Source organism: Mobula hypostoma, chromosome 9 (assembly GCF_963921235.1).
Source record: "Mobula hypostoma chromosome 9, sMobHyp1.1, whole genome shotgun sequence".
Taxonomy (NCBI): Eukaryota; Metazoa; Chordata; class Chondrichthyes; order Myliobatiformes; family Myliobatidae; genus Mobula; species Mobula hypostoma.
Window position 1 is genome coordinate 19,910,426 of NC_086105.1, and position 12,002 is coordinate 19,922,427.

Genomic DNA, 12,002 nt, shown 5'->3' on the forward strand with positions numbered 1-12,002 from the left:
TGCACCTTGCCCCCGGAGGAATGCTGTTTCGTTTGGCTATACTCGTATATGGTTGAATGACCATTAAACTTGAGCTTGATATCCAGTAAGTTTATCACCAGAAATTCATGAAAGTGCTTTTTCTCAAAAATAACAATTTGAGAGATACATAATATTTGATGTGTCTGAACATACAGTTTTTCTTGCTTATTTCTTGCCTGACAATTTCTTTTCTTCACAGTTTTTCTTTCAGTACCAGAAGTTTGCCCCTCAGGCGATGTTGAGTATGCATTCCTTAATTTAGACCCTTGTTATCACATGAGATGGTTTTTATATCATTCCTCACATTGAAATCATCATGCAGAAAATCATAATAGTTATTATGATGTTACTTATACAGGTTCATGCTCGTCTGGAAGACTTATTAACAAATTTGCAAGGGTTAAGGGTTAACTTGGAAGATCAACTCAGTCAAGAGGTTTGATGTTTCATTAATTAAGCTGAATGCATGTGATGCTTTTATTCTGAAAACCAAAACAGCTGTGCATGTTATTTTCTCTTTATTGAAATAACATAATACTACAACTGACAAATAGGTTGAAATATTAAATATTACATTCTTATGCTCCAAAATATACTGTAAAATTATTTCTACAAAGAGAAATGTGCCCATTGAAATATTTTTTGAAGCACTCTTGTCCTGCATTTTGTTGACAAATGTAATATATTTTGTATCTGTGATTCAAATCCCCATTTGTTAACTAATTCTAACAAAGATTTGATTAAGAATTTTTAATTGAAGATTTTAAAAATTAACCAAGATATGTACTATCTGTCCCTATTTAACTGACCAGTGCAACTTTTGAACTCACAGCTGCAAATGATCTGGGACAACAGCATTTGGAGCTGACTGAAACTTCAGGTTACTGACAGTTCTTAAGAACAGAACTCTTGCATAACGCATGGAGTGTTCTGTACAGTTCTCCTGCTCAGAAAAGTATGATCGTGAGCAGTTCCTATGATCTGGCACTAATTAGGTCCTCAGGGTGCTGGATTAGAGTTTCAACTTGCATTTAAATTTTAGAATACAGCTGCTTTAATAATATCCACTTTGATAACTATTTAACCGCAGACAATGTGTGGCATCAATTACATTTATTAAACCAAAGATACAGCTGTAGATAGAAACCAATTTATTATGAAACAACTTTTATATTTTTGTTTAGGAAGAAAGTGCAAACGATTCACATCAACAGTTGGAGGAAGAACTGAAACCTCGATCTAAACGTGCCCTTTGACGCGCTCAGTTGGAAGAAGAGAAAACAGAGCTATCAGACCAGGTAATGAAAAAGTAAAACAAATGATCCAATATACTTTTCAGTAGATGCCTGTGTCATTTAATTACTTTGGATACATCCTAATTTTTTTTTTTGAAGATTCAAAGTACATTTATTATCAAAGTATGTATGCAGTATACAACCCTGAAATTCGTCTTCCCTACAAACAGTCACTAAACAAAAAAGAACCATGAAACCAACACATGCAAAGGAAAGCATCAAACATCAAACCCCACTCTCCTCCCAGCGTGCAAAAAACTCATGCAAACAGCAACAAAAAAGTGAGTGAAAAACGCAGATTATAAAACACAAGATCAAATGGCATATTTCAGTACTATTCAGATCAGTGTTCATTAACTGCAGGCCACCTGATTCCACAATTGCCCAAAAAGTTGTAACAGAAAAGAGCGATCAGAACTGTAACACATCATAAAAACTGAATGGAGTCCTTATCTACAATCTGCTTCGATTAAACCTTTGCTCCGGCCCCCATCCACTGGCAGCATTGAGGGAGAGAAAGATCACTCGAACCCAGGGACTTCCCCATGGAAACAGTGAGTGACAGCGAGAACCATCATATGCAGGCACCTCTGGCAGTGGCGAGCCAGAAGTCGCACACCTCTGCACCTGCCTGCAATAATAATTACAAGAATAATCAATTTTATTATTTGTTTTTAAGCTTCGTTAATAACCCTATTCATTAATGGTCAGGTTAATATTAACATCATAATAATTTTGCCTTGACTTCAGACACTGTTGCAATCAAGTCATTAAAAAATTAAATCTTTTACAATAATACACGTTACAAGTGTTTGAAACAAAAAATCAAGATTCTAAGTGTATTTGTGGTGTTTATACCATTTACATATCTTTATTGTCTAATTGACTGTTCATGTGTATCTTTATATTAGTTCTTGAGTCTAAAAAATACTTATTTTAAACAAAAAGGTTGAACTTGAAAAGATGCTTGTAATGATGAACCAGCCAATTAAATCTAGACTGAAAATACAAAGAAGCCGGGAATTCGACAAACAATTATTCCGGTAGGATATTAACTTTTGTTCTAAATATCTCTCATCTAGGCTATTAAGCTTGCACATAACATCGCATTCCAGTATTATTGGTTTCTATCATATATTCCCATGCTTTCAAGAAATGGTTATTTTTTCCCGTATCTCTACTCAAGTTCCTCAGCTTGATTTCCAAAGTGGATGATATTGAACCAGTTACTTGAATCTTCCCAAAAATCATTTCAATCAATTATGTCTCCAAGGATCCAGTTCATGAAGTACAAGTCGGGTTGACCATGGATATAAGAAATAAGAAATAAGAAATTAAATACACCACAGGAGACCATCTAAATAACATCCAGGTAACAGCGTAATTCAGTTTACAAAAATAAAGGTTAAAGATTGGCTTAATTTGTTACATGTACAGTACTGTGCAAAAGTCTTAGACATGTATATACCTAAGACATTAACACAACACTGCAGTATATTTTATGTATTGCATTGTACTACTGCCGTTTTAAAAAAAAACAAATTTCATGACATGTGAGTTATGATGATCCTGACTCTGGTCATCATCATTATTACGTGCTGTGTTATTGTGACAGAGAGGAACATGGTCTCATAACCACGATCATTCTTGCCAAACTTTTCTACAGAAGAACTTTGTCATTGTCTTCTTCTAGGCGGTGTCTTTACAAGATGGATGACCCCAGACTTTGTCAATACTCTTCAGAGATTGTCTGGCTGGCATCAGTGGTCGTATAACCAGAACTTGTGATATGCACCAGCTGCTTATACAACCATCCACACTTGCTGTCATGGCTTCACTTGACCCTGATTGGGGAGGGGTGGGGGTGGATGCAGCTAAGCAGACGCTACACCTTTCCAAAAGAGTAACCTGCAGACTAGCAGAGGGAAGGTGCACCTTTAGTAGACACGTATCTCCACTCCACCACCCACTGATTCTGATAAAGGTCTCTATTGTGGGAAGGAGTCATGAAAAGGGGAATTATGTTTGTGAAAAGACGAAGGTAGAGTGGAGGGAGAAGGAAGCACCAGAGGGATGTTCTGTAATGATCAATAAGCCAATTGTTTTGGAATCAAATTACCTTGTCTGGTGTCTCAGGACTGGGTGTGTGAGCACCCGCGCCACCCCATCCCCATCCCCCCCAGTCCCTGGCACTCCTTCTCTGCCGCCTATCCTACATCCTTCCGGCCATGCTCCACCCTTGCCATTCCCCATATCCTGTGCTCCCGCTAGATTTACAAACTCACTCACTGCCCCACTTCGACAAATTTGTGCAAAAGTCTTAGGCACCCTAGCTATGTTTATGTGTCATGTATATCGAAACATACAGTGAGATGCACCTTTTGCATTAACAGTCAACACAGTCTGAGGGAGTGCTGGGCAGCCTGCAGGTATCATCATGAAGATCCCCACCCAGCCTACTCACGAACTGTTTTCCTCTCTTGCATCAGGGAAGAGGCTACATAGCATCCACACCAGGACCAGCAAACTCAAAAACTGTTACTTTCCCTCAGCAGTAAGGCCGATCAACACCTCCACACCACCCAACCACCCACTACTTTATCATTTTCTGGTAGTCACCTTATGTACAGACACTCCTGTAGCAAGCACCACTTTAGATGTACAATCAATCTATGTATATAAGCTATCTTATGTATTTATATTTATTGTTTTTTAATTATTATTGTGTTCGTTATCTTACTGTTTTTATTTCTGCTGCATCAGACCCAAAGTAATAATTATTTCATTCTCCTTTACACTTGTGTACTGAAAGTGATATAAAACAATCTTGAATCTTAAAGCACCAACGTAGCATGCCCACAACTTACTGACCTTAACTTAAATGTTTTGGAATGGGGAGGAAATCCATGCTGTCACGGGAAGAACTACACCTTAGAGACAGCAGCAAGAATTGAACCCCAACCAGGGATCCCTGGTGAAGACATTAGAAAATACTAAAGGTAAAGCAATTGAACTGGTATAATTTAGACAAAGATTCAGAATAGATGGTTTGCAGAGTGAGTTAGTACAAAGTACTGGAAGCCATCTGGGGAAAAAAGAATTCATGTGGAAACTGATACACTGTTCCAAAGGCAAAAGTGAGGGGCCTTTATATTATATCACATCATAATATTTTGCAGCACACTGAAATCCAGTGTGGATCAATAAACCTCAGACTAGCCATTGCAACACTTAATTAACCGGAAGTTCAGCCAGGTCCATTCAGTCTTTGCACTGATTACTGTACTTGGCTAACATTTAGCATGCTATTCTTTTTTTTCTCTAGGATTAATTTATTTTTGATGATCTCTTCCAGACAAATTTGCATTCTCAGCTGACACTATACTGGAAGTGATTTCCGTCCCTAACTTTTTATCCTGGTTTGATCTCATACATAGCCAAAACTTTACTCCAACTCTTGATATCTGGCTAACATCCTTTCCCCTATAACCATGGACCTACTCACTCAGTCCATAATTACCAGACCCTGAAGTCCAAATCACTCACTCAATGCCACTATTCAACCCACTACAACCAGTATGAAATCCTTGTCCACTTTCATGGCATCCAACATTGCCCCATCTCTTGGTTACCATTTTGACGCTGATAATCTTAGACCATTATTGATCCTAGGCAGACTGGCAGTGCCCTGCAGCCACAACAGGTATACATTTTCAAATCCTTTCACATCATAACTGAAGTCTGAAGCCCTGCAGCATCATTCAATATTTTCCAATTAAAAGGTCAAGGAGAACAAAAAAAAATTGTGAGAAAGATCAAAAGGGAGATTCATTTATTAAACAGGAATATTATGGAAAGTATTAGCCATAAATGAAGAACATTAAGTAAATTAGCTCATAAATATAAAGTTATGAAGCTTATTAAGCCTACCTCATGCCCCCTGCAACTTAACGGATTTCTGTCTCCATCCCAGATCTAACCAGGGTCTTCAACCTGAAATGTTACCTGTTTCTCTTCCAAATGATGCATCCTGTCCTGTTGAATATTTCCAGCATCTGCAGATTTTGATGAATTTTTAAATTAATGAGCTCAATTAATACCCCAGCTTCCTATGGAATATTTTCAACTGTTGTTTCTGTGTCACAACTGCTGACTTATGTATGCAATCTGTTCATTCAGTATTTTTGTCTATTGGACAACATCAACATCCTTTTAATCTTCACTTCTGACTCTGTTTGGAAGCAAAGGATACACAACTTTGCAACAAAGAACAGGAATCACCCACCGAATCAATTTACATTTTAATCATCCTTTCTGTGTCAAACTCCAGATTTGCCCCCTGCCAAACTTTCTACAGATGTTGATATTCCTTCTATCCACCTCCACTCCATCCCCAATTCTCCTGTTATCTTGTATCCATCATTAGTTAAACATGAACTTATCTCCATTAATGCCCTGACAAAAGTAAATAACAATTAGCTAATTTAATATACGAATCTATGATTAGCCTTTTAAGTTTCCATGGAAAACGGACTTTGCGGAAATCAACTTCCAAAATTTTCTGAGATCCATATATTAAAAGACAGTTAGACTTAATGTATATCAAAGTTGGTTAAGAGCTTTCAAAAGTACTAAAAATGCTTTCCCAACTAAGTTGTTTTCAAGATATTAATTGGCTTTTAGATGCTAAACGAAATCATTTAAGTGAGTTTTTCTTGATCGATGGTACCATTAATTAAATGGTAAAAATCACCTAAAATAAAAAAAAATATTATTTTGGTATGGAAGTGAAAATGTCTCTTAACAGCTGTCTCTTTCTTCCTAGTTACTTCCTATTGTACTACTTTGTGATTGTTTTCTGCATCCATTTTTATATCCGTGAAATCGAATTAATTTTTTTCTTTTGGCAGATTATTTCTGCCTTGAAGACAGAGATCATAGTAGTGAAGGATTTGTTAAGAGAATGTAAAATAAGATTAAGCTTGCAAGTACAGGCAGATTTTAGTGCTTGATCATATTTATTATACAGAATGAAAACACTCTTGAAGACTACCAAAAAGAAGCTGAAACAAAATGAAGTTAGACTGATCGACTCCCATATCAACGGAAATGAAGAACCGGACAATGAGCAAAATGAAACAGCAGACACTGTTAGCACACTAAAGAGGAAGGTGAGGTTGGTTTGCATGTTGGGTGTATTGATGATGTCTTTCCTAGACATAATGCATCACATCAATTCTGTAAATCACTGTAGCTTTGAGTCATAGCGCAGTCACACTTTTGCTTATCCATCAGCGGGCGGCAATCAACATGAGAGGTCATTTCATTGGTGACGCAGCGCAAGGTTTAAAAATAGTTCGGCTTTTTGACGGGCTGCAGTCAGCGCGGGAGGTCATTTGTTGGTGATACAGTATGAGGTTTCAAAAGGGCTTGGATGCTTAACGCTCCTTGGCAGACTGCAAACAGAGCTGGGCCAATGAAAAGACGAGAGATGTAAGCAGTGCAGCAGTGGGTGGGCCAGTGTTGGTGTTCAGGCTTCGCTCAACAGGCTTGGACAAGCATAGGTGCAGGTTCTAAGTAATTTTATAGTACGTATGTTTTCCTGTTAGTACATAACTAGTGCACTGAGAATGGGTCCAGAGGGAGTGGTATGTTCTTTGTGTGATCTGTAGGAAGTCTGGGAGACCACCTGCCTCCATGATAACTACATCTGCGTGATGTGCACTGAGCTCCAGCATCATAGAGACACTGTTAACCAACTGGAGCTGCAGTTGGATGATCTTAGATTCTTAGCAGAAAATTAGGTAATAAATAGAAGCGACAGGGAGGTAGTTACCCCTAAGTTGCAGGAGGCAGGTACCTGGGTGAGTGACAGGAGAGGGAAATGGAATCAGCAGCCAATGCAGAGATCCCCCGTGGCTGTTCCCATCAATAACAAATATACCACTTTGGATGCTGTTGGGGTGGGCAGCGGAACTTACCTGGAGAAAGCTGTAGCAGCCAGGTCTCTGGCGCTGAGTCTGTCTCTGTGGCTCAAAACAAGGGGGGTGAAGAGAAATGCAGTAATCATAAGAGATTCCATAATTGGAGGAGCAGAAAGCAGATTCTGTGGACATTAAAGATGGTTTGTTGCCTCCCAGGTGCAAGGGTCAGTCAGGGATGTCTCAGATTGGGTTTAGTGCATTCTAAAGGGAATGGTGAACAGCCAGAATCCACGTTACATATTGGTACCAATGACATAGATACGAAAAGGGAGGAAGTTTTAAAGAGAGAATAAAGGGACTTGGGCAAAAAGCCGAAAAGCACGACCTCCAGGGTAGTTACCTCTGAATTGCAGCCTGCGCCATGTGCCAGTGAAAGTAAAAATAGGATAATCTGGTGATGAATTGGTGCAGGGACAGGGTCTCAGATTTCTGGATCCTTGTGTCTTTTCTGGGGAAGGTATGACTTGAACAAAAAACATGGGTTACCCCTGAACCCAACAGAGACCAATATCCTTGCAAACAAGTTTGCTAAAGCTGTTGGGAATGGATTAAACTAATTTGGCTTTGGCAGCGGGATGGGAAACGAGGTGATAAAGCTGAGTAAGGGGCAGTTGGCATACAACTAGATACAGTGTGTAATGAAATTGTGAGGAAGGAAAGACAGATAATAGGGTAAAATTGCAGTTAGTGGGGTGAGTTGAAGTGTGCACAGGGGGCTAAAATCAAAAACGGTGATGAATACAGAACTGAAGGTGTTATACTTGAACGCACTCAGTATACGGAATAAGGCTGGAGATCGGCAAGATCATTGTGGGCATCTGAGTCGTGGCTGAAACAAGATCATAACTGGGAGGATAACATTCAAGGATACACGTTGTATTGAAAGGACAAGGTGGGTAAGTAGGCAGAGAAGATGGGGTGGCTCTGTTGGTAAAAAATGAAATCAAATCCTTAGAAAGAGGTGACATAGGATCAAAAGAATGCTTGTGGGAAGAGTTAAGAAATAGCAAGGGTAAAAAGACCCTAATAGGAGTTGTATACAGGCCTCCAAACAGTAGCCAAGATGTGGGCTACAAATTATGACAGGAGATAGAAAAGACATGTCAAAAGGGGTGTATTTCAATAGGCAGGTAGGTCAGTGCTCGATTCCAAGAGAGGGGTTTGGTAAAATGCCCAGGAGATGGCTTTTTAGAGGTGCTTTTGGTTGAGCCCACTAGGAGAACAGCAATTTGGGATTGAATATTATGTAATAACCCAGGTTTGATTAATGAGCTTAAGGTAAAAGAACCCTTGGGGGATAGTGACCATATTATGATAGACTTCACCCTGCAGTTTGAGAAGGAGAAGCTAAAGTTGGATTTATCAGTGGAGTAAAGGGAATTACAGAGGCATGAGAGAGAAGCTGGCCAAAGTTGATTGGAAGGGAGCACTAGCAGGGATGTTGGCAGAACAACAATGCCTGGTGTTTCTGGGGGAGATTAGGATGGTGCAGGAAAGATACATCCCAAAGATGAAGAAGTATTCTAAAGGGGCAGTAAAGGAAAGCATGGCTGACAAAGTCAAAGACAGCATAAAAGTGAAAGAGAGGGCATATAATACAGCAAAAATTAGTGGGAATGTAGAGGATTGGGAAGCTTTAAAAACCAATAGAAGGCAACTAAAGAAAGCCATAAGGAGAGAAAAGATGGAATGTGAAGGTAAGTTCGATGATACAAAAGTTTTTATCTGAAATATAGAGAGAGGTGAGGGTGGGTATCAGACCACTGGAAAGACCATTAGACATAGGAGCAGAATTAAGCCATTTGGCCCATCAAGTCTTCTCCACCATTCAATCATATCTGATCATTTTTTTCCCTGATCAGCTCCACTCCCCTGCCTTCTCTCTGTAACCTTTGATGTCATGGCCAATCAAGAACCTATCAATCTCTGCCTTAAATACACCCGATGACCTGACCTCCACAGCTGCCTGTGGTAACAAACTCCACAAATTCACCACCCTCTGACTAAAGAAATTTCTCCGCATCTCTGTTTTAAATGGACGCTCCTCTGTCCTGAGGCTGTGCCCTCTTGTCCTAGGCTCCCCCGCCATGGGAAACATCCTTTCCACATCTAAAAAGGCTTTAATGAGATTTCCCCTCTCATCCTTTAAATTCCAATGAGTACAGGCCCAGAGCCATTTAACATTCCTCATATGATAATCCCGGAATCATCCTTGTGAACCTTCTGTGAACGCTGTCCAATGCCAGCACATCTTTTCTTAGATGAGGAGCCCAAAACTATTCACAGTACCTCAAGGTGAGGCCTCAGTGTGTTATAAGGCCTCAGCAACACATCCTTGCTCTTGTATTCTAGACCTCATGAAATGGATACTAACATGGCATTTGCCTTCCTCACCACTAACTCAATCTGCAAGTTAACCTTTGGGCTGTTCTGCACAAGAACTCCCAAGTCCCTTTGCATCTCAAATTTTTGGATTTTCTCCCCATTTAGAAACTAGTCTGCACATTTATTTCTGCTACCAAAGTGCATGACCGTGCATTTTCCAACATTGTATTTCATTTGCCACTTTCTTGCCCATTCTCCTAATCTGTCTTGAGTCCTTCTGCAGCCTTCCTGTTTCCTCAATACTACCTGCCTCTCCACCAATCTTCATTTAATCTGCAAACTTGGCAACAAAGCCATCTATTCAATCATCTAAATCATTGATTTACAGCATAAAAAGAAGCAGTCTCAACATCAACCCCTGTAGAACACCACTCGTCAACTGGCAGCCAACCAAAAGAGGATCCTTTTATTCCCACTTGCTGCCTCCTACCGATAGGTCAATGTTCTAACCATGCTAGTAACTTTACTATAATACCATGGGCTCTTAACTTGGTAAGCAACCTCAAGTGTGGCACCTTGTTAAAGGCCTTCTGAAGATCCAAACATACAACATCAACTGAATCCCCTTTATCCATCCTTGTAATATCCTCAAAGAATTCCAACAGGTTCATTGGGCAAGATTTTCCCTTAAGGATACCATGCTGACTTTGTCCTAACTTGTTCTATGTCACCAAGTACTCCATAACCTCATCCTTAACAATTGACGCCAGCATCTTCCAACCACTGAGATCAGGCTAACCAGTCTATAATTTCCTTTCTTCTGCATTCCTCCTTTCTTAAACAGTGGAGTGACATTTGCAATTTTTCAGTTCTCCGGAACTATGCCAGAGACCAGTAATTCTTGAAAATGATACTGGAGAGGTAGTAATGAGAGACAAAGAACTTGTAGATGGGCTTAATAAATAACTGAGAAGAATACCAGAAATGTGAGACTTGTCAGGAGAGCAGAAGTGAGTATAGTTGTGATTACTAAGTAGAAGGTGCTTAGGTAGCTGAAAGGTCTGAATATAGATAAGTCACTTCGACCAGCTAGACTACACCCCAGGGTTTTGAAAGAGCTGGCTGAGGAGTTTGTGGTTTGTGGAGGCATCAGTAGTAATCTTTCCAGGATCACTAAATTCTGGAATGGTTCCTGAGGACAGGAAATTGCAAATGTCACTCTACTCTTTAAGAAGGGAGGGAGGCAGAAGAAAGATAAAATTATAGGCCATTTAGCCTAACTTCAGTGGTTAGAAAGATGTTGGAGTTTATTATTAAGGAAGAAGTTTTAGTGTACTTGGAGGCATACAATAAAGTAGGCCAATGCATGATTTTCTAAAGGGAAATCTTTTCTGACAAATCTGTTGGAATTCCTTGAAGAAATAATAGGCATGATAGACAAAGGAGTTGGTGGATGTTTATGCAGATTTTCATAAGGTCTTTGACAACGTGCTGTACGTGAGGCTGTTTTAACAAGTTAAAGCCATGGTATTACAGGAAAGTTACTTACATGGATAGAAGATTGGCTGATTGGCAGCAAAGAGTGGGAATAAAGCAGGCCTATTCTAGTTGCCTGACTGTGGCTAGTGGTGGCTACAAGGGTCAGTGTTGGGACCACTTCTTTACATAACTGTCAATGACTTGGATGAAGGAATTGATGGCTATGTGGTGAAGTTTACAGATGATACAAGGATAGATGGAAGGGCAAGCAGTGTTGAAGAAGAAGGGTGTTTGCAGAAGGACTTGGTGGATGGGACAAAATAGCAACAGATAGAACATAGCGTATGGAAGTGCATGATCATGCGCTTTGACACAAGCAGTAAAGGTATGGACTATTTTTTAAATGGGGAGAAAACTAAAAAATCAGAGGTGTGCAAATGGACTTGGGAGTTCCCACATAAGATTCCCAAAGGGTTAACTTGCAAGTTTAGTTGGTGGTAAGGAAGGGAAATGCAACGTTCACATTCATTTTAAGAGGACGAGAATACAAAAGTAAGGATGTAATGCTGATGCTTTATAAGGCATTGGTGAGACCGCACTTGGGAGTATTGTGAGCAGTTTTTGGCCCCTTATTGAAGAAATGATACGCTGGCATTGGAGAGGGTCCACAGGAGGTTCATGAGAATGATCCAAACAAAGAAAGGGTTAACATATAAGGAGCATTTGATGGATCTGGGACTGTACTTGTTGTTTATAAAAATTAGGGAGGATCTCATTGAATATTGAAAGGCCTAGATAGAGTGGACGTGGAGAGGATGTTTCCTATATTTGGGGAGACTAAGAGCAGAGGTTACAGCCCAGAATTGATGGGCATTCATTTCGAACAGAGATAAGGAAA

General features: G+C 39.7%; 1 protein-coding gene across 1 annotated transcript in view; it reads left to right on the plus strand.

Moving 5' to 3' along the window:
• The window catches only part of LOC134352226 (ankyrin repeat domain-containing protein 26-like), a 99,273-nt gene that overhangs the window by 83,796 nt on the left and 3,475 nt on the right, over positions 1-12,002 (plus strand). The window contains 2 exon segments of the mRNA XM_063059520.1: positions 1,236-1,266; positions 6,339-6,487. Of these exon segments, the coding sequence (XP_062915590.1) occupies positions 1,236-1,266; positions 6,339-6,487 (180 nt within the window).